Raw genomic sequence first — 24,252 nt, forward strand, 5'->3', positions numbered from 1 at the left:
TTTTATTATCATAATTAGAGGCAGAGCATATTTGTCTTTTTTGAGTCAGTGCCCCCCTCTTCACTGTAAAAAAGCCTTTAATCATAGACAGAAATAATTACACATGAAATATGCTCTGCTTTTTTGGAATTATTGGCACCCTTGGTAAAAATGAGCATGTTTATCAACTTGATCTGGCACTGAAAATATGAGCAAAATGTAGCCTTTCAGTAACTACTCACCTTCGCTCCCGCTAGGTGGGTAGGACCTCCCCTCCCCAACACTCAGTGCGATGCTTTGGCTAATGTAACAGAATTTACATGTTGGCAGCAGACAGATGATGGCAAACCAGACATGCTATTTTTGAAATGGACCAGCGATGGAAAATTTGCCACCACCAGAGGCAGTGTTACACTGAGCACAGTGGTATGCCCAGTGTTCTGTCAAGAATTCAATGTTCCCAACTGATCCCATTGATCATAACAGTGGAATAAATGGATAGAATAAACCAGATGTATTTTCTGGTCACATTAACACTGAGACTGCAACTCTTTTTTTCTGTTTCGATGTTATTATTTATAGCTCCTTCATTGTAGTGACAATACAGTGTCATGTATTACAAGACATGCTGAAGCTTTGCACCCACCCGTAAGCCATTGTCTTGCACACACCACCTCAACCCCCCGACCCACCCAAGTGAAGAAACAATAAGTGGAGAACAGATGGGAATAAGGAGCGAAAAAATAAAAAATTAAATAATAATGATAATGACAACAACAACAAGAGATGGTGGACACATGATCCAGATACACACAGACAACAGACAAACTGGACAGAACGGGTAGATAAATGAGATGATATACATACCTTCATATGGATTTTATAGAATATTAGGTGTTGTGTCATTGACAAAAGTTGACAGTATATGGGGGGGAAAGTGCTGTTGGTTTTGTGCTCTGGAACTGTCAGAGCACTGGTGAAAATGTTTCTATTTGATTCTTTTCTAATTTAATAAAACAATTTATATTGCAAATTATCAGCATAACTAAAACCCCCATAACACTAAAAATGTGTAGAAATATAACTGCAGGAAATAGTAGACCTGTTGCCCATGACTAATTTTGTTTATGTTACATTTTTCCAGTTAGTTTAAAGTGCACATGAGCAAACATGCTGTTTAATAAAGTTATTTATAGGTGTATTATTATTTATTTTTTAAATATTTTGTTATTTAAGTTATTGTCAGAGCATGGGGGTAGGGGGCTTCTGAAGATGCTTGTGCACAGGGGGGCCTTGTGAGACCATTGTTCATCCCTGCAACAACCATGTTGAGCTTTACCATGACATTGCATTAGGAACTCTATAAAAAGATGCAGTGGCTGACTACGCAAGACTCAGAGGAAAAGCATGCTAGCCTATACCAGCTTGCTAGCTTTGTGTGATGAGGGAGGCCATGCTAGTAGTAGAATTGGCCACAACTAAATTAAGGAGGAAAAAAATCGGTATGAATAAAGAAATGTTAAATATTGTGGTAACACTTTCTATGAATGTCACATTTGTAAACATCTATTAACAAATTTATTACATTTATTATAATGCATTCATACATGTTACATTATGAATTGTTAAAATAATACATTATAAATAGTGTTAATAACATGTTATATTGTCATATTGTGCCAAAGAACTCAGTCCCAGCTTGGAGAATGTAAAGACCAATACAAAGTTTATTTATAAACTTGAGATTTCCAGTATTTTATTTCTGACTGTTGGAGCTGTTAGGGTTGCATCTTCAGGGCTTCAGGCCTAAATATTCAGATGCTTCAAGCAGGTTGTCCAGCCTAGAATTGTGTATGTTTTAGTGCTTCAGTAAATTCTTCAATAAATACTTCAAATGGAAGCGTCACTCATAATACTGGAAGACGTTTCACTTTACTTACAGCGGACAAATACGACTTATGAGCTCTTATAATTTGTTATGACCAGTAGTTTTAATGTATTATGTTAACATTTCATAATGTTAATAAAGCATGTCTATAACGTGCAATGCATTTTTATAAATATTGCTTTTTATAAAACATGTTTATAATGCCTTATGAATACATTATAGCATGTTATGAATGTGTTTATAGACAAAATTTACAAAGTTGACATTCATAGAAAGTGTTACCAATATTGCAAGGCGTATTTCACCTGTTTTAAGCACAGCTGGACTGAGTTGCACTGATTTTGACTAGTCTTTACAAGGTCCTCAGTAAACACTAGTTAGTATTAAACTATCCTTTCACTGAATTTGGTTGCACCACAAATCCTTAATTCATGTCTTAATTATTAACAACTAACTAATACGTATGTCACTTTAGGATGACAATAACATATTCAGAACCTATCTTTAAACATGCTGTCATGGAGAAATGACGACTGCTTACGCTGACCTTTTCCATGGAAAAAGTATTCAGTAGAAGAGATTGACATATACAAAATAATCTGAATTAAACTGAATACTTGTAGTCATTGTCTCTTTATACTTATATTCAATTTAACAACCAAGGATCTCTCTGATATAAACAACATTTTCTGTCTAACCAACACAATTGCAGCCTCAATCACCCTCAATTTCTGCAGCTGCTTAGTCTCACTGACCTGGAGCTGTCAGTGTTAGCCTTGTGTTTGGAGTTAAAATTGGTTTGGTTTCCCCAACACTTACACCTGCTCAGTAGAGGTGTAAATAATTATTGGCTACGAAGCTCAATGTCAAACTACTGCAACCTATTCAGATTTAGTGCTGTGTAAACCTGAACCTACTGAACACTTATGTTATAACTAGCCTACACTTGAATTTGCATACAGCTGATGCAACCAGCTCCTGACTCATCTCCATCTCTCACTCATCATGCTAAACGCCATAAAGATGCTGGTCTTAACTCCAGATGTTTTGTATTCAGTGTAGATGTCTGGATCTGGTATCATTCGGGGCAGAGTTTGTGAATGTGATTAGTGTTTAGTATGAGTGCCAGAGGAACTGGCTGACAGTAACAGATGAGAGGAGATTCTCTGGCTGTAGGAACATGACCGGCTCAGCTGTGCCAGACAACCTGCTTGTTTTACACTGGCTTGTATGTGTGACAGTTGGAGGCTTGCTGAAGTTCTGTTATGTCTGAAATCTTCCTCTGCAAAAGAATGTTGATGGCTATACTTTAAATCCTTCTACTGCAAAAACAAATCATCTGCAGATCTCCCCCAAATACTTGTGCTTTTAGCATTAAAAAAGTTTGGTATAATAAAACAAATTGATTGTGGATAAATATATGAAATGTATTAATATGTCAATTTTGTGCCAAGGTAAGAATCTACGAGAAAACATGAAGCACTTGTAGAGCAATTAAGCAATGTTTTGTGTGCAGAACGATGAAGAGAGCTACAGATTGTTCTAAAATATGTACAACATTCAAGAATGAAGTTAAAATAAAAGTAATATCCTGAATCCTGAGTGGTTATCAGATCTTCCCAAATTTTAGTTATATGCAAATTTTTGGTGCCTTTTGGACAATTTATGTTTTGTTGATTTTCTAAGTGATAATAAGAACAAAATTCGACACACTTTCATGCACAATTACCGCTTATTTGCTGAATTTGACATATTGGGTAAAAAGATAAAGATATTTTTTCCAGTAGGTGAAACAAATGGAATTTGTGCACTAAAATTAGCAAGAAAACACCATATTTAAGTGTATTATGCTTATATAATGCAAACTTAACTAACTTTAGCTAATATGCAAGATCTGTACTTTAGCTGCATGTTTAAATGAATACTGTAGCTCAAATTGCCTTATAGTTGCCTTATAGTTGCCTCCTTATCAACAACATATCATATTTATCACAGTGTACCTTTAACACAGTGTACCTTCTCTCTCAATGACACTGCAGTTTTCTCCTCCAGTTTGTTAATCTCTGCACCCATAAACTGTGAGGCAATGATTAAACTATCCATTAAGTAGAATGGAAAACTGAAATAAAAAAAATGTTTGGATATCTGTTATTTAAATCTATATTTAAATCCATGTCGTAGGTTATTATTATGTTTAAAATAAACAAAGAATATAAATATTTGATTAAAAAGTGATTAATCTAAGCCTTAAGAAAGCTGCAGAGCTCCTAGAGCTGTTGGCGCTAACTACGTTTGGCAGTGCTACACAGTATAGAATGACTTTTTGCCAAAAGGCAGGTGCGAACAGCAAAGGCCGCTGAAAGGCCTTGCAGCTAAAGCTGAAAAACGCCTGTTAGCTGTCCAGCCTCTGCCCTTTGTCTACACCTAACGACACCCGCTATTGTTCAAGCTTGGGGCTTTGTGCTGGCTGTGCTGGTCCAGTCAATAGGGAAGGATTCATAGGGTGTTAAAGAGCATTGCTCAGCCCTTTTGCAGTGCAGCAGAGAAATGGTCAAACACAGAACCCATGCTGGACAGCAGCTTTCACTTATTTTCCTCTAATGTTTCTCTTTAGATAACTTAAGACACAATGAAAATTTATTGACCCTTGGTTCAAGCCTGGCATGTTATACTAATATGAATTATATTAAACACAACAAGTAAGAAAAGTAAACAAGATTTTGACCAAAATACATAAAAGATTATATGTGTACTCTACACACATGCTGTGCAAAAAAGAAACCTATACAATGATCAACAAGACACAGTAATGACAGAAAATGGACCAACAGACTGGTTAGACAAGGAGTTAGACAAGGCTGCATACTTTCTCCGTGCTTCTGTATCCTGCATGTTGAACGTATAATGAAAAAGATAGGACTGGAGGAAGATTCAAGATTGGTGGAAGAAGCATTAATAACAGAGTCAAAACATGGGCCTTCAGAAGGTGATGACAACAACTTTACCATTGATGGCGAAGAAAAGGTGGACAGCCTTTACCTCCTTTAATTATTATTCAGAAAGGACCCATCAGTCAAAATATGATACATATTTGCATTTGGCAGAACAACAGCGAAGAAGCTTGAAAACATCTTCAGATGTAAAGATGTGTCTCTCAACAATCAGAATTGGAAATGACCGTTGTGCTTGGAACAGTTGAAAGTAAAAGAGGAAAAGGACAACTAGCAACAAGATGGAAAGTGTTAATCAGAGAAATCATGAACAGGCAATGAGCTCCTAAACATCTCAGACTTATTACATTCCAAAACGTATTAGTATTTAGCATTTACCAGCACTTATGTCCAAACTGGTTGAGCTATTCTTAAGTTATAGAAGTGTGTAATGAAAGTTTGGGCCCGGCAACAGGCCTGTTAAGGGGTTAAGAAGCCTAAAGACCCAAACAGAGCACAGGATATTCTAGAGAAACATTATCTATGTGGTTGCCAGGAGTCAGCACTTTATAATAACAATAGTATACAGGTATATAAATAAAAGTATACTGAGAAGTAGTAAGTACCATTTGATATAAAGAATACATTTGCATAAAATGATGACTGTAAAAACAGTTGAACTGGCAAAAGCTTTCTTTTATAGTTCCCTAAACTCTAGGTATTAACAGGATTAGAGTGAGGAACAGTCTCCAAATTTCTAGGGCAGGGCCTAAGAATAAGAGTTATATCTAGTATGAAAATATGAAAATATGTTTGTTCTCTCATTAGGTGAACAGGTAGGGTTAGGGTAACTTTCTGTCAGTCCAAATCACATGTCCTCAGAAGCCAGATTCGACCCACACATACAATATCTCATAAATAGATCATTTTTTGAAATTCAAACCAACTAAATTGGTAATTTCACACATCAGGTGGCACTGCAGTAGCAGGAATCTAAACCATATAAATATGTAAGTAAGAGTAAGAACATAGTAACAACTATGGTAAAAAATCATTGCTTTTTGTTGTTTCTAAGTAAGACTTAAATACTATTGAAAATATTAATGTGTTACATCCCAGGCTCCGCCCAACCCCTCACTCCCGTACTTAGCATTGCAGGTCTTCAGCATTGAGTTTTAGGGCCGCTGTTAATAAAAATAAAAATAGTAGACTTGGAAAATTAAGTTGTAATATTTTGAGAAAAAATATGTAATATTTTGTTAAAAAAGTCATAGAATTACAACATTATAGTGGCATTAAAACCAGGAAAGATTGCAAAATTGTAGCCAAAGGCTTTGCAAAGGGGAGGCAGCACCTCCTCTTGTTAAAATGAGGATGGAGGAGTACACAGGGGGAGGAGGAGCCGGTGGAATTTTATATTGATTTCCATTGTATTGATTATATTGATTTTTTTTCTCAGAATTTTTTTTTTTCTCTCAAAATATTATGATGATTCTCAAAATCTGCTATTTGTAACCTCTATCAGCCCACCCTGGGCTTTATAAACTCAATTATGCTTTTCAGTCTCTGTGAAGTGACATTTCATTGAAGTTTAGTGTGAGTTTTTTTGTTCTTACCACGCTGTTACTCCAAACAATTATCCAAATATGAGATACTTATTTTGTCCTTTATCAGCTTAATTGCTTTCACCTCTTGGGCATTTCAGTGTAATTTAATTAGACTACCTGTATACTTGCCACTTTTTTCACCTCAAATAATTACCTAGTGCTTTTAAGTTTGTAACTCAGACTTACCTAGTTAATACCTATAGCTTAGGGGGCTGTGAAAGAAAAGGTTAGCAGAATTATGTACAATTGTTTTTGTGCTCAGTTGCATAACGACTGTAAATGCAGGTGGTGCCAGTAGTGCTGGTAAGACCATGGAGGCTAGATCCCCTGATGTCTTCACTGGATTCCTTATATCACTTTTTGTGCAATTTTACAACCATGACTCACAGGTAGCTACAATAATAATTCAACAGCAGCTTACATTAGAACATCAACTTGGTTGAGACATAAAAGTTACTAGTAAACAAGCCAATTATGTGTCATTTGTGCGGAGGATTAATTTGTTTTGCACGGGAGCCTCTAAGATCCTTGTTCTGCCTCTGTATGTGCAGTGAAAAGACATGACGTATCTTTCCTTTCTCTTCCTCTTTCTCTGTCCACCCCACCCCCCAACTCATTGCAGATGCGTGTGGTGGTGTCCTGGGTGGGGCTGTGTGGCCCAGAATGGAACTTGGAGCACTTAAAGCACTGACCTTCACTCAAAGAGTTGCATCCGCTATAAATATTTAACTCCCTATAAGGGACAACAGAATTAAAGCCATCTATAATAGGCTTTAGTGATGAGAAAGGTAGTTCTCACTGAGAAACCTGGTGTTAGCAAGTTGTTTTTTATACACATTTAATACAATGACACACTGTTGTCTGTAAATTCATTGTCAATGAATGTTTGTAAATTTTTATAGACAACAGTATATGATACAATATCAGAAACCACATAAGTCTATTTAACATTACTTAAGAACTCTAAACGTTTTGAGGCATTATGGGATGAGAAGCTTGTGTGCTTTTACTGTTTGAATTTTATTTTTAAAATATTTAATTGGTATTTTTTTTATTTTTACTAAATTATATTTTGATGAAAAATGAAGAAATGTTCAGACACTGTTTTAATTAAGAACAAATGACTGGATATGCATCTATTCAGGCTAGTGTGCAAGCATACTGACCCGGGATGTGTGGGTGGAGCTAGACCATTGACTGGTCAAAAGCAATTATCACAGACTTGGTAGACAGCAACAGTTAAAAAACATACTAGCTAGGCAAAAGGTGACTCTTCACATAAATAATTCTCTTTATATAGACATGGAATCTGAGCTTGAAGCTCCAGGGTTCTTTCTACTATTGCTTGTGTTTACTGTAAACTGTTAATATATTGCATCTACTTACTGCTTGCTGTTTTCAGACACTAGTGTTGCATCACATGCCAAATCATATCACCTTCACACAGCTTCTAGAGAACTCTGCCTACTTTCACAGGCAGTATTGTGTGATGGGAAATGAACACGTGTATTTAAACAAAGTTCAGATAGTTTCAGAATCAGATTTGCAATTGCAAAGTGCATGTAAAAATCATTAGACAGTTTGGACTAAATATCTTAAATACTTGTGCTGGACCACTGCAAGCAAAATGTGATGTTCAGCGATCCTGCAGCCAGTCCAAGAGAGCATAACTGGCCTCGCAGCAGTGATGGCAGCTAGCCTTCTCCTCCTGGCGTGCTGAGCTGTCTAGTGACGTTTTGTTAGCCGCAGTTTGAAAAGCTGCAGTCTCAGAGGAAGGATGTGCTAGCCCTTTCTTTAAGTGGCTAAAAAAGTGCAGTTTGCTAAAACATATAGATTATAGGTTATTGAAGAAAAATGAACAGAAGTTTGTGTTTACTGTAAAGACATCTAGAGCCTTCAACAGGCTATAGCCTTTAACTGTACCCCAGCAAAGGCAGCAGTTTCTATTACAGTGACCAAGGATTGAAGGGGTTGCCTTTTATACTGATCCATCTGCATGATGATACTGATGTTGAAGAAACACTTCACCTTGGATAGACTGTGATGTTCATACTAAGAGAGCAAGGGGTCAGAAGAGGTTGGGTTTACTGGGGAAACTGTCATCCTTTAAGTATCTCCATTTGATTCGCTTGTGCCTGATGCTTCAGCTGCTGAATAACAATAAGGAAATGTTCCATTCTGAGCGGGAAATGATGGGCTGTTTGTCTCTCTTTGGTGTGGTGGTGCTCAAAATTTGTCTCGCTTGTCCGCTCCCGCTCTCTCCCTCTCACTAGGGAGCGGCTGAGCCCATTTCTTGCAATTTCCAGCCTGCAAGAGTGGAACGTATTGGAGATTAAATAGCCACTGTTGATCACAGTTATATATCCACCCATTTAGAGGGGGAGAATTTAATGGGTGATCTCACAGTGTGCCCTGCGATGGACTGGCGACCTGTCCACGGTGTATCCTGCCTTCCATCCGATGACCGCTGTGATAGGCTCCAGCACCCCCCCGCGACCCTGACGGAGAAGCGGCTTGGTAAATGGATGGATGGATTTCACAGTGTAAAAAAAGTGTTTGACCTAATAGTAATTTTATGTCTAAAGCAAACAGTTTGTTGTCTCACAGGACAGGTATCACCAAACAAACTGGCAGATTTAGTCACTCAACCACCTATTTTAACAGGTAGGGGCTTGTGACTGACATGCAAATCAACCAGTCACAGGCAAACATGAAATGCTGCTAGAGCAAAACCTGCCTGAAACAGTTGACTGAAAAACCATCAGGCAACACTGACGCAAGTATCAGAGTAGTTTTAAACCTGTAGATGTGATGTTGTGAACTTTTTCAGTCCAACCCTTAAAGCTTGTTCTAAAGGACGTCAGACTTGTTGCAGTGTAGAGCAGACCCTGCGTGCTGCTATTGATGCTGCTAATAACTAAACAAAATAATAATTTTATTAAAGAAGTGCAGTATAGTGCAGTGTATGGCATTGTAAGTTAAGGGGCTTGTAATGTTTTAGCAGCATGTATGTGATGTATATATATCGTGACAGGTTGCAAAATGCTATGCCAGATATTTATGTCCAATTGTTTTGTTTGGACAGTTTACATTAAACAGAATATGTCTTGAGAACATCAGCAATAGTGAATAGATGACATTGACAATGCAGTTGCTATGACATGGAGACGACAACAGTACAGTTCTGCACAAGTCCTAGAACCAGCAAAGTGACTCTGCTCACTCTGTTCTCTCTTCTGGATGAACTTTCTGCGAGAAGCGAGAAGTGAGCAAAGATGCAAGCCAAAAGATGGTGTAATGTTACACGCTAAGCATTTCGTTATCTGTCACATCCATAGTCAACTAAACACTGAAATCAGTGTTAAACAATCCTCAGCATCCTCACTTCCTGCAGCTAATTTTTGGACCAGATTCTAAAATGATAGTCATGACCATCATATGGCACAACCTCCACACAAACTTTGCCATAGAGAAACTGGAACAACTGCCGTAAATACACCTAGTAAACACCCATCAGTCCTGTTCAGGTTCTGACACCATTTATATACACACAGTAGTCCAAGCTGGCAAACTGTTCTAAATACATAAGTGACGCTTACAATTGTGTACAATAACGTGCATATGTAGTTGGAATAAGTGTTTTTTGCTGTAATTGGTCTAGTTATTATCACTGTGATACATTTACTAGTTGCAGATGACCACCTGAACACAAACCACTCTAGTTTTGGAGTTGTGAGAGGTCTCTGTAACAGTGTGGGTGGAGCATGTGAGGCTTAGGAACAGTTGATATGGAGTATTTGACTGGATTTTAAACACCAGCTGGAGGAAAAGAAAGCCTCAAACTTCTGACCCTGTGCAGATTGATTAGCTGCAGTGTAATTGTCTTGACTTCCTGTGTGGACAGAGCTGGGCTCATGAAGGGCAGCAATGTTCATTGCAGAGCTAGCAAAGCTTCCTCTCTCTCCCTCTTTCTCACACTTTCCATCTCTCTTTCATTCTTTTTCTCTCTCCCTTTTTCACTCACTCTCTTTATTTTCCTCCTCTCTTTCTCTCTTCTTTTCTCCCTCTGTCTCTCTGTCATTTTCTTTCCTTCATTCTCCCTCTCTTTCACTCTCTCCTGTTCTTGTCCCCTCTCTTGATATCACCCTTTCTCTTTCCTTCCTTCTCTTTCCATCTGTCTTCTCCTTTGCACACCCTCTCTGTCTCTCTCTCTGTAACCCACCCCCATCTGTACCCTCTGTAGTTAATGTAGTTGAGAGTGGGGGACATTTTCCAGGGACAAAAGAATGAATATGTAATGAAGAATGAGGGAAATGGGTGGGAGTCAATGCTGTATGTGTGTGTGTGTGTGTGTGTGTGTGTGTGTGTGTGTGTGTGTGTGTGTGTTTGACAGAGATTTCTGCTTAAAGCTGTTTGATTAGAACAAGAGTTGGGATAAGAATCTCACTCTCTCCTTCTCTCTCTCTTTCTTTCTCTTTCTCTCTGTCTCCCCACTCTTGTCTCTCTATTCACCCCCACAACCTTGTCTATCTCTCCACTCTTTCTCTGTCTCTTTCCTTCTGTATCCACACTGTTGGATACATTTGTCTCTTTTGCTTTCTCTTTCTCTCTCTTTCACTTTTGTCTCTCTTTTGCTTTCTCTTTCTCTCTTCTCTCCCTCACTCCCTTTCTCTCTCTCTCTTTCTTTCATTCTTTTACTCTATCTCCCGCCATGCGCTCTCTCTCTCTCTCTCTCTCTCTCTCTCTCTCTCCCGGTCCCATTGCAGTCTGGGGAGTCCTTTTGGAACATTGCACATTAGCTCCACCCACTCTTTTTTTCTTCTCTCTCGCTCTCTCTCTCTCTCTCTCTCTCTCTCTCTCTCTAGTTAGGAGTCTCATTTTCTCTATTTCTTCAGGAACTACGGTTGTTTTCACTTTCCTTTTGATATTTCCCTCCTTTCTAATCTAATCACCACAGAAATATCTCATGAAAAATAATTTTTAAATCAACATTTTCATAATGGTAAATATTTGACTGCACATAATAAATAAAGGCTGATTTTTGCATAGTACTGTACTTTTAGGTGTATCCTTCTATAACTTGTATTGCCATTTTTGTTGTTTTTCTTTTTTTGCTTAATTTACCCTTTGCATTGTGTTAAAGTTAGTGTTGAATAGATTGACAGAAACTTTTATCTGTAAAGTTGCCATTTTGGAAATACAAGGCATTTTGTTCTGACAGCGATGATATATATCTGTCCCTCTCTTTCTCTTCCTCTATTTTTTCAGTCTGTTCTCTCTCTCTCTCTTTCTCTCTCTCTCTCTTTCTTTCTCTCTCTCTCTCTCTCACTCTCTCCCCCCTGTGTCCGGGAGCAGATGGTATGCTCCGTGTTAAACTGAGTGACTGTGTGTTGTGTCTCTGTGCTCTCGGGGTCTCTCCTGGAGGAGCTGCTAGAGAGCGAGCGAGCAAGCAGGAGCAACTCTCACACACTCTTTCATCGCTGCTGTCGCATTCTTTCACACACACACACACACACACACACACACACACACACACACACACACACACACACACACACACACACACACACCATACACTCACACATACACTCTTTATCTCTCCTGTACACACACGCGCACACACACACACACACACACACATGCGTGCGCCTCTACGCTCTTTCTAATAAAGAGTAACACATACTCAAACAGCTGGATTGTTTGTCTGTAGATTGGAATAGAGGGAAAAGGAAAGAAGGGAAGCTTTCTGTTTGGATTCTGTGTTCTGTCTACACGGTGGTGTATGTGCACTTCATCAGTGGAAGAGGAGCGGGGGAGTTTTTGCAGCGGCTGCTTTCCCCCCAGTGTGTGTGACACCATGCTGCTGTGTGTGCGCTGGCCCCGCAGGGTAAAATCCTGAAGATGATGGAGGACAATAAGCAGCTGGCCCAGCGGATCGATGGAGCCATCCAGTCGGCCAGCCAGGAAGTGACCAACCTGCGGTCCGAGCTTTCTGCCACCAGCCGCAGACTGGCTGAACTGGGGGCTAGCAGTGTGGAGAACAACCAGCACAACCACCACACACACGCGCATGGTAAGAACCAACTCAAACTCCCATTGCTGAGATTTTATACACTACAGAACGTTGTGTTCATTAAGTAACAACACACTTGTTGTTGTGTTAGCACTATTTAACCCCTTAAACTTAGTGTTACTTAAACTAGTATTACTGTCAACTGTGACAATGTAACAACCATGTACAGAAACAAAGTAGTGCAGTGGATTACGCTTTTCTTGTCTTGTAATCACATTAGAAGAATTTAATGACATGCATTATTCATACATTTCACTGTTTTCAGGAAGGTAAAACAATCCCACCACACTCTGTGTGATTAGCAGGTTGTAATGGATTGCTTTTTTGAGTAACTACTATGAAACAGATATTATTAGTCTTAAGGCTTATTATTCATTAACCACTATAAGCTATGTAAGTACTATTAAATGTGTTATGTAGTTACAAGAGTGATAACCTGTCAGTTTATTTCATACTACTGTATTACGATAAATATTGGCACATTTATATTGCCTAAACTTGGCAAAGTTTAGGACTATTAAAGAAAGGTATGATGCAACCATTTTCTAATTAGATGTGAGCTTTAAGGATTTTATTAAATAAACAGTTTTTTTGGTATTGCTCTTTTATCCCATTTTGTGTCTGGGTCACAAGAAGACAGCTGAACATGCTGCCAGTGTGAAATAAGACTGGGTTAACCCATAAAACCCTATGCTTATTACCACCATGTAGACTATAATACAGTCTAGCTGTGTATAACTAGATGTGTAATACAAGTTTAAGGGGTTAAAAGTATCACAAAAGCTGTTGCCTTTAGAATGTGAGTTTAAAGACTGCATTTGCATCATTCCACTTTGAGTTGATTTTGTTCTTCTGTATGGTGAGTGTGCAGTTTTAACAGTCAGTACGGCTGAGCAGTTTTATTTCTTTATTTCTTTGAGTTTTGATGTGCTCTGGGCTTGGAGAAGTTTAGCGCATGTGCTGTTTCTGAAGTAACAGTTTGGTGAAGTGTGGAATAAAGAATGACTGAGAGAGAGAGACCGAGACAGAGAGAGAGAGAGAGTGAGAGAGAGAGAGTGAGAGGCGAGGGGTGAGCTTTTGTTTAGAGTGAAAGAGAAGTGAAGGGAGTGAGCCGGTGCTGTTTCTTTTTGCCTTGTCCCGTTTCCTGGGTAGCTAGTGGGATGGCTATTGTATGCGGCAGAAAGCGAGAGAGAGAGAGAGTGAGAGAGAGAGAGAGAGAGAGAGAAAGAGAGAGAGAGAGAAAGAGAGAGAGAGAGAGTTCAGTTTTAAAAGAAGACAGAAAATATTAAAGATGCTGTAAATTTTTATTTCTTATTGTATTTTTTATTATGTCCCCAAACTTTATAAATGTAGCTTCGTCCTGTTGTTTGCTACACTGATAACACACCCTGAATGGATGGAACAGAGAAGGAGATTAGCAGGCTAGGTAGCTCAGGTGATTTGAGAATCATCCCTCACTGTGAAGAATAAAGCCAGATTGGGTGGAAATCCATGTAAACAAGAGAAAGCAGAAATAAACATATTTATTTAGACATATCACAGATCTTCAGAAGTTCTAACTTATTGCTTGGTGCTATAACACCTTTAGAGAACAGAGGTAATAAATGTTTGTTTATTTGAGCTTAAGCTGTGTCTGCGGTCAGCAGGGAGCTACTAAGTAACAAGTAGCTCTTAGACAACTAAGAAACAAGATATGATTAGCCATTTGGGCCTGTACTTTGATAGTTACATAAAATTAATAAATATGACAATTATATTTACAATTATTATGCAATGCAATTATTTATATGGATATTAATAATCAGCTAAAACTTTAAAATTATCACAGGGCTGCTTGCAGCAGCTTTGGTTTTCTATTTTCATTATTGCTACGAAGAATATAATGAGGATTTAAATCTTCTACGTGGACATGCTAGTTGACCATCATATCAGCCAGCAAAACTCAATATATGCTAGTTTTGGTAATGATCAGTACATCATCTTTCATTACTGGTGACATGCATACCAGTGTCCAGCTAGCAAGCAAAGTAACTTGTTACAACTTATAATAGAACCGTCTGACAAGCAACATGAGCAGCATGATTCTGGTCTAAAAAGTTTTAATCAGTGATAACTTACTTTAAGTACTCAGTGATGATGCAACAAACACTTGATTACATCTGTAATTTTTGCTTGATCTAGGTATATTTTACAATGACGGAAAATGTTATAAAGACACCAAAATCGATCAGGATAGCTAACTTTCTAAAGTTAGCAGTGCATTTATCAAACAGGCTAGCTAGCAGATCCTCTATATTTCTTACTAGCACTGGTAAGGAAATGAAGACATGTACTGGCAGGTAGAAATGGAAGATGGCAGATGTAGGGCAGCTCTAAGATCCTCCATATGGCTGAAGCAGAGGAGGATCAGTTGATGCAGTCTGTGTGAGTCAGGGTGTGGTGTGAGCTGAGGTGTGTCTCAGGGCCAGACAGCATGGGTGTGTGAGCTGGGTGTTTGAGTGGGTTCTGTGTGAAGAGTGTGAGTGTTTCTCCTCCTGATTCTTTCATTCACAATCTTCAGTATGTGATAAATCTGCATGTGTTTATCTCTTTCTTCCTTTTGCTGTTTTTTATTTTTATATTTCCGTTAAACTCAGATATAAACAAAACAAATAGTCCCCAAGGGTTTTTCCTGTTTATTCACGAAAATAGTCTCTGTTTTTGGAATATTTTGAAGGTCTAAGCAGTTCAAATTTAGTTGCTCCGTTTTGATTTTGTGCAATATCTGTTTTGGGTCGAATATTGTTTAGGTCTCATCCCAAACCAAATTAATGGATAGCCAATCAGCACTGGCTTGTCACATAACTCTACAGATTTGCACAACATGTAATTGAGATTTTGGAGGGCTGTAGGCTTCTCTGAACTCCATGAACCCCTTCTTTGTATCTTTGTATCCGACTGAGATGCAAGACCAATTTGAGTCTTGAGTCTCTGGGGTGGGAGTACAGATTAAGTCTCAAGTTTTTGGGTTGCAAATCCAAGTAATTTTGATGCTCTGGGATGCAAGTCCAAGCTGAGTCTGGAGTTTCTGAGTGCAACTTTAGTCCCCATCTCACAGAAGATTTTTTTTATAGATATATAAATCAGCCTTGTGTCAGGCTGAACTTTTCTCTGTTCTTTCACTGCAGAACTATAAAGCTGTTCTATGGAGTGAATATTTCTAGAGCTTGTTAAAGGGTAGTCTCAGGCCAGACATGATCCTGTAACAAGAACACAAAGCTGGAGACAACTGTTTTCACTGGACCGCTTTAAAATTGATTAAAAACAAGTGTACACCCCCCTCTAAAATCCACCCCTAAATTCCTGTAGTCCTTGCTCTTTTAATGTCCAGATTACAATTGATGACACAAGCTAGCAGGTGAAAAGCTATTGCTAGCCATTATTTATTTCTTTTACCATTTTTTACCACATGTATTGGGTTTTACACACACACACACACACACACAACACAACACAACACAACACAACACAACACAACACATCTACATGGTTAATTGTTTTCTTTTTGGTGGTACATGCGCGGCTGGGATACAAGTATTAAGAATATGCATTCAGAATACCGAAAATAAGGATCTGTATTCAGTTTGTTAAACTTTGTAAAGTGGGGTTCAGAATTCTGTATTACAAAACTATTTTAAAATCAATGCAAGGCATGTAAATACACATTCTAAAGATGAATTTAAAACAAAAATCCTTTTCTAACTTCTAACTAAATCCTTTTAAGCCTGAGTACTGATAAATCATTGTGCTGAACAGTTAGTGCTTTCACCTTGTTTGGTCTGGAACTTCAGACTTTTCAGTTTGGTCCAAACCAAAATAGCAGGTGTGAAAAGTGCCTTGGACCATAGTTCAGACGAAAGGACAAAAATTTTTTCTGAAAAAAAGTGAACCATGGTTTTGTGTGTTTGCGGTGTGAAAAAAATTTTTTGGATGGTTTGGACTTTTGGACCAATTACAAGAGGTTGAGGCATGCTATATTCAGCCATTGAAAATAGAAGAAGATAAGGAACCGGGAAAGAAGTACAAATGAGCCATGGTAGCACACAGTGAGAGAAGGAGACAAGGTATTTAACTGTAATTTGGTCAAACGAACAGGTCAAAAGTGTACTTGAAAAAAAAGCGTAAAAATGGTGAAACTTATATCTTATTTTTGAGAGGATGAGAGAGAATGGATATTCATTTTTCATCATTCAAACAAAAAAGACTACCCACTGAATTGACAGCTCCGCCAAGAGGCATGATCCTCTACAGACCAGTCAATGTCAAATATAGGGAGGCGCAAACCACGTAGGTGATGACAACAGGACGTAGGTATGTCATGTAAAGTTCTTTAGTATACTCACTAAATTGCAACATAAAACCAAATCTAACTGGATCAAATGTGTATAATTTAACAAAAACATGAACCTTGGTTTGGAACTTTGTCCAGACTGTCATGATTGGCCCCTCCCAGTTATCCATGTGCTTGTGTTTTGGTCTTCCATGTGCTTTTGTTTACATGTCATTGTGCTTTTGTTTATCTTCCCAGTCCGGCCCCCTTGTTTTCAGACTCTGCCCCTGATTGTTACCACCTGTGTTTTCCACCTGTGTCCAGTTATCCCTTGTTATCCCTGTTGTATTTAAGCCATGTGTTTTTCCTAGTTGTTTGTTGGTCTGTGTATTGTTTGTGCTGTTTGTAGTGTTTGGTGTTTGTTTATCCCTGTGTTCATTTTTCATTTTTCCCCGTTCGATCCGTGTTAGCTCTATGACCCTGGACTGTGTTGACCCCGAGTTTGGAATTGCCCATAATAAATCTCGCTCTTCTCAGCATATGCGTCTCAGATGTGAAAACGCCTTTAGTGTTACTGAGCTTTGTTAAAGCCTGAGTAGACTGATAAATCAATGTCATGTGCCACTTATTAATCTTAGTTTTACCAAATAAGAGATGATCATTAGTGGACATCTTCACAAGTGATAGGTTTAGCATCTTTTACTAGACTTGTGCATGCATTTTGTGGCAAGTGATATACATCATTATTTAAAAATGACACTTATTGACTTATTGAAATAGAAAATCATTATTTGCTTAGTTCATAAGATTGCAAATATTATAACAACACTGGATCCATGGGTAAATGTTTGCTGGCTTGTTGCGCATCAGACAATATTGACGAGTGCGCCATCACCCTCTGCTTTGAGCTCTGCCTTTACAACGTGTTGGATTGCTTTTACAATTTCATTCTCAGTTTATTCCAACCCTAATAGGCCTACTCTCCCTTCCACATTTAGCCCAAATTTCTCAAGGTTGTTCCCAGACGTTTTTGTTACAAGATCATGTCCAGCCAAACAAGATTAGTTAACGGGACGCTGAATAATGGAAAACTAAACCACACTGCACTGCCCACACACACAAGGCCTGAATAGAGGGCAAGCGTGTGTGTGTGTGTATGTGATTGAGAGAGAAATGGTGCAGTAATGCACTTTGTTTATATTACACTGTACACACTCAAGCATACACACTCAGCTAGCCACACTCACTCACACACACACACACACACACACCCACCCACCCACACACACACACGTGACTGTATTATTACTGAACTCACTCTCCTAACTGAGAAAAAGAGACATGCACTATGAGCAGAGAGAGAGAGGAAGTGGAAGAACTGAGCTGGAATGTGAACTGGACACCCTCCAATCACCACAAATACACACATTAATGAGGTACATGGGAGAGGAGGGAATGGATAGATAAATAGAAAGAGAGATAGAGAGAGGGAAAGAGGTGGATTATAACATGCATGCCAATGAAGCACTGTTGAAATAGTGAGAAGAAAATAAAAATAGCAAGAATGGAAATCGAGAGTAATAAAGATGAAACAGAAAGAAAGAGAGAAAAATGAGAGAGACAAAGAGCAAGAGGGGAAGAGTAATAGATAGAAACAGAACAAGAGAAAGAAGTTAGAGAAAGAGGGAGAGAGAGAAATTAAATAGAAATAAAGACATCATCTTGCTGCTCTAATTATAGGAGTGAATAACATCACTCAACAATAAACTCATAGTAAATAACTTTATCAGTAAGGGCTCATAATAAACAGCTTTATCTGTTACGTTTCTGAGGTGATGTAATTGGAGGGCGTTCCCTGAGGTTTACAATGTTTTTCATCACTTTAACAAGCTGGCAACATGATTGCTGTAAACTCTGAATCATGTCTAATTCCCAAGCAACAAGAATCTGCTTTGTGTAATAAGCCTGTATGAGCGCTCCCATAAATAAAACTGTGCTTTTCCGTGCTGAGTTTTACCTCATTTAACCCTCTGTCAGCTGAGATAGATGACCAGTAAAGCTGGATCTTTACATTCCTGAGGCTTCACTGCATGATGAACTGCTTTTGCAATGGCACAGTGTAATTAAAACATCGTGTGTGAGTGCACAGGTTCCTAAAACCACACTCGTCTTCATAAGTGATCTTACTTCAGTGAAAACAACCTGAGAAAAAGCCAACTGGAGTTGGAGTATCAGGTCCGAAACTGGCTTAAGCACTGAGGTCACTTTTAAAGTTAAGTAGGTTCTGTAACCATTGCTACATCTGTTGTAGACATGCTTACCAGAGTGCTACCAAAATAGTGTCAAGTAAGATTTTCCCGTTCAAAAAGTAGGAAAACCCCCTTCTGACAATGTATCTTGGAGGTGGGAGAAACATTTGAAAAAGTGTTTTGGGATGGATAGTCAGGTTTTTTTCCTGGCTAATGCAAATAGAAAGTAGGTAGCAAATGCTAATGCTATGAAGCAGAATTTCACATCTGTATTTATTACCCTCTACGTCAGTGGCTCTTCTAGCCGTCCTCTAGCAGTGAAGGGTTCCCAATGGTTATATGACATATTTGCGTAATGCATGCTGGACATTGTCGTGACAGAACATTGATGGATAAAAACAAAAAGATACAACATTTTAAATTCTATAAAACCAGTTAGGCTTTGGGACTGAATATTGCATTACATGACCAATGACATTTTAAATTCTAGATTTAGGAATGCTTATTTAAAAAGAGCGGTGTTAGCAACATAAAATCAGTCCAGGATCTGCAAACACAGTCTTGATGTGGTCATACAAGATGGTGATTGTTGTGATGAGATGATTAGCCACGCTTCTCGTAGACAAGTATTAATGACACTGATAGCCAGCAAACTATGCAAACTCCAAGAGACAAGAAAATGAATAACACAGATAAGTAGCTTGTGCTAACAACAGGCTGACAGAGGAGAGCACAATCTGGTACCAGCAGCTGCTCAAACAGCTGTCATGTTAATAACAGCTAGCTAGCTACTTTAGCTAACATGTTTCCAGCTAATAAGCAATGTTATTTCAATCTAAATTTTGTAGTTTTACATGACATCCCCCCTCTACCGCTGTAGCAGATATTAATGTTTCTCTGAGATATTGGCAGCTGACCAGTACATCAATTGGATTATCATGCTTTAAGTTGGACATTCTGTTGTCATTGACTACATTACTGTCAGTACTGAGCTGTTGACTGAGTTGTGAGGGAAAAGACATTTAGCCATTACATATTCACCCACCACCTAAAATGGAAAGATTTGTGTCCTCTAAGATCAATGGGCTGAAAGCCTAATGCATTATTCACAGCCCAGCCTGCTCAGCACTTTGGCCTCACACACTTTTGAACTCTGCACACTTGAAAATTCACCTTAATGTTCAGACAAAGCCTGAGATCAACCTGCTAGTGAACTTTCTATCATCTCTGATGTAAAGTAGCAGAGTCTTTGCTCTATATAGGGGGCTGTCAAGACGGGAGAAAATATATATGCTTGCAACAGTGTTGGGAGTAACTGTAATCACATTACATTTGTCTGTAATGCAGTAATGTAACACATTACTGTTCCTCCAATAATCACATTACAGCTCCTAATAGTACATACTTGCACGAAAATGAGCTGACCTCTCGTCATGTGACTTTGGCCAGAGTTTGATAGGAGATGGGAGAGCAAAAATGGCAGTGTGGTCTGCAGCTTTTTGAGGGGGTAGAGATATGTGCATTACTTAGGCATGAAAGGACAAAAATGTGATGGTAAAGTGCAAACTGTGCCCAGGCCAGAAACTAATATCCACTGTTGTAAACACAACATCAGATCTCTCCAAACATCTGCACAGGCAACATGCCAGCACAAAACTAGTTGCAAAAGACACCTGGACACAAAGTGATGCTCAAGCTGAGTGTTCACCAGCCCCAACCAAGCAGCCAAAGCTTGATTTTCAACAGGTAACAAAAGCAGAGATTAACAGGCTTTTTCTGTGTTGTTTGTTATGTTTTTTGTTGTCTTGGCTCAGATGATTAACAGGAACATCTTCTCCACTGTCCACAACCAATCCTGTGTTCTGTTTTCTTGCAGTTGTTTGTTTGAAATGAAATACCCTTATTGAGCATCTTTTACTTCAATAGAAATACAGTAGTAAAGTTGTGATTTAAGTCAATTATAAATGTAAATAGAAGACTTTTATACTACGACTTTTACAAGATACAAGATTTTTATACTTTGCACTGTTTACTGAGCCCTTGCAGTTGAGAGCAGTTTAGGTACAGGTAGGCTGGATTACAGCCTGTGGACATGATCGACTGGATTAGCATGCAGTTTGTGCTCAGAAAGACTCTCCTCCTCAGATCTATCAGTGAGGGAGAGAGCAGTACAGCTCAGCAAATGAATGCGGTGTGAAAGCAGACATACCTGCATTTCAGAGCCTCCGGCAGCACTGAACTGCAGGCTGAGTCGTGCTGGTGATGCTACAGAGGAGAATCTAACTGAATCTGTCATAGAAGGCACAGACAAACTGCTGGAGATGGAAAGGAAGAGATGGAAAATCTATCTATATATATGTGTGTGTGAATGAGCATGAAAGAGAGAAAGGGAGAGGAGAGAGAAATATCTTTTTGTAATTCAAACTGAGGCTTCTTAAAACTCTGTAGGTAGGTTTGCTAGGATTGCTATTTGCAGTTTAGTTTAGTTTAGTTTCAGTTTAGGCTTATTCTGTGTCTTGGAAACTGGGGCTTAATATTTCTTTCTTCTTTTTTCTTTATTCTTTTTTCATTGATGGTTTGGTGATTTTATACAGGGCTGAATTGAATTGACAGAGACAGAAGGCAAGACAGAAACTAGGTACTATGTCCTCCATGTACTTTTATACATTTATGTGTATTTATATAATTTGTCATGTTGGAAGAAATGCATCATTGGAAACCACAAATTTCAAACAGAATCTTCATAATTTGCATAAAGGTTTATATGCTCATCTGAGGTATATATAACTAATGTAAATAAAATAAATAGAATAAAGTCAAATGAATGCTCATAATTTTGCCTTGCCACAGCTATGAAGTATGAAGGAAGGCAACAGGTACCTGTAGACTAATAAAGAAATTAAAATATAAAAAAAATGTAAACCTTTATCTCATCAAACGAAAATACAAAGTGTCATTGATCCCAAGCTCCAAAGGTTAGGTTTTAATAGCTCCATCTTGTGGAGAATCTTCAGCTTGTTGAACACAAATGAGTGAGTGAGAGTTACAATTCATGTAAATGAAGTGGCATAAAATTGAACAAAATATAGGCATTTTATATATTATCTAAAATGTTGTTTTTTCTGTATTTTTTAAGCCAAAAATGTAAAAAAAAATACCAGAAAACAATGTTTTAGACAGCATTTACTGAACCATTTTATGTAATAACTTTCTGTGAGGGAGCTTTTAGAGGCATTAAACACACAACAGATGTCTGGTTCCTATCACCACCTCTGTTAACTATTTTGACTCGGTAAGAATGGAGTGTTTCACATGAAACCACTCTGAATTACTTTAGACCTATCTTACCAATTTAATTATGTAGAAATTTTCTTTTAAGAACTTCACATAGAAAATTTTATTCTTTTGTACAGAGGTGGAGGAAGTGCAGCCTAATTTGCATCGTTTGCAACATTTCAGGTATTTACTTAAATAACTAGTTTGTCTTCAGAATTCTTGCTAGAGAGAGAGAGAGAGAGAGAGAGAGAGAGAGAGAGAGAGAAAGAGAGCTGTGCTGAGCTTGATGGTCTGCAGCACTGCGGTGTGTGGTGGCCACAGCGCTGTGGAGTGTGTGCTGCAGTGACTGGCTCTAGTGAACAGTGGACTGGGCCACTGCCACTGGCGGATGGCTGGCAGTGTTGCTGTAGAAACGGGCGGCACTGGAGCCTGCAGGGCAAACAGACTGGGCATCCTGACTGGCATCTTAATGCCAACTTCATCTACTTTTACTGTCGCTCTGAGAAATAAAGTAGCCTTTGTGCTTTTTCAGCTGTAAAGTATTACAAACTCACCAGCCACTTTATTAGAAACCCCATTTTTGCTGGTGTACAGTTACCATCCTCTACCCCATTCATCAGTTTCTGAGTAGTAATTCATCTTTCCTGGGAGGGATTCCACAATAAATGCATTGTATGCTACACTTGTTCTGGATAAAAAAAAACAATAATTTGCACAGTGCTAGCCTGGGGTGAGCATATTGGGATGGTAGTGTGTGGATTTTTATGTAAATGTCGGTGGGCAGTGTACAGGCCAGCAGGCTTTGACCTCAGAAACAAGAATCCAAAGAATATGGGAGCCAGAGAGAATGTGTGAGAGAGATGGAGGTGGTGTTTTACTTTGGCAAATAATGAAACTATCTGTACCATTTCTTAACCACTCAGCATTTTGCCATTACATTAAATTATTAAATTATAGCAATATCGAGATCTCAGAAAGCTATAGTAGATGACACATGCCTTGAAATGTACACTAAGAAAGGCGGTCAGTCTTTTATACACAAATATATATACACAAATGCTAAAGGTACGTTACCTGCGCCAACATTACTATCTGAGTCTTTTTTTTCACTTCATATCTTTCAGAGAGATTGTGAAGACATGGTAAACTGATGCCAAGCTTGATGAAGTGTGTTGAAAGCTTTACTGCATTAAATTTATACAAATAGACTGACGCTCTCTATTACGGGATATGTTGTGCACTGGCCTTAAGTCATTTCATGCAGTTGCCTCAAACAGCATTAAGTAATCTTAAACAGACTTGCTTATGTGGTTTCTGACATAGTTTGACACACTTTTTTCTGTTAACTCTTATGAAAGTGAACAAAATTACAGACAAATAGCTTCAGGCTGGTTAGGACTTACTGTTGTCCATTTTTGTGTCATTCAGTAGTTCAGTTTGTAGGTATAAACATGGAGTATGTTAGCTAACCTAATATCCTAAATGTATTGCTAACATTAGCAAATTATCTAGTCTGATTGATGTAAATATCTTCTGTTCTCCCACATTGTAAGAATTTGTTTATTAAATGTTTATTGTCTAACTCACTCAAAAGTGACAGTCAAACTGAAAATGAGCCGCCACTGATATACTGACATTCAAGACCAAGGCAGAATCTTTCAGACACAACATTGTTGAGCTTAGATAGGATGTTGTCTTTCTACATTCAGGTTCAGACAAAATACTGTATGCTTCTGGTTCTCTGAAGATCTTGGATAGCTCTTTAAACAAAAATTGTACATGGGATATGTGAGTATGTAGAACCTGCATAATTCAGCGTTCTATACAAATTTTAAATTGTTCTTACATCCAAGTCAACCTTTCCAACCTTTAATTTTAATAGCATACTTATAATTTAATAATCTGTTTCTGAAGCCATGACTTCAGACTTAACAGAATTAA

General features: G+C 38.3%; 1 protein-coding gene across 3 annotated transcripts in view; it reads left to right on the forward strand.

Moving 5' to 3' along the window:
* Positions 1 to 24,252, forward strand: part of kaznb (kazrin, periplakin interacting protein b) — a 334,246-nt gene that overhangs the window by 150,316 nt on the left and 159,678 nt on the right. For all 3 annotated transcript variants that reach the window (XR_005129279.1, XM_017692866.2, XM_037532183.1), the window contains exon 4: positions 12,291 to 12,477. Coding sequence is in view for 2 of the 3 variants with exons in the window: in XM_017692866.2 (XP_017548355.1) it covers positions 12,291 to 12,477 (187 nt within the window). In the remaining variant the exon portion in view is untranslated. The remainder of the gene's footprint in view (positions 1 to 12,290; positions 12,478 to 24,252) is intronic.

The sequence above is a fragment of the Pygocentrus nattereri genome, chromosome 21, assembly GCF_015220715.1.
Source record: "Pygocentrus nattereri isolate fPygNat1 chromosome 21, fPygNat1.pri, whole genome shotgun sequence".
Lineage (NCBI taxonomy): Eukaryota > Metazoa > Chordata > Actinopteri > Characiformes > Serrasalmidae > Pygocentrus > Pygocentrus nattereri.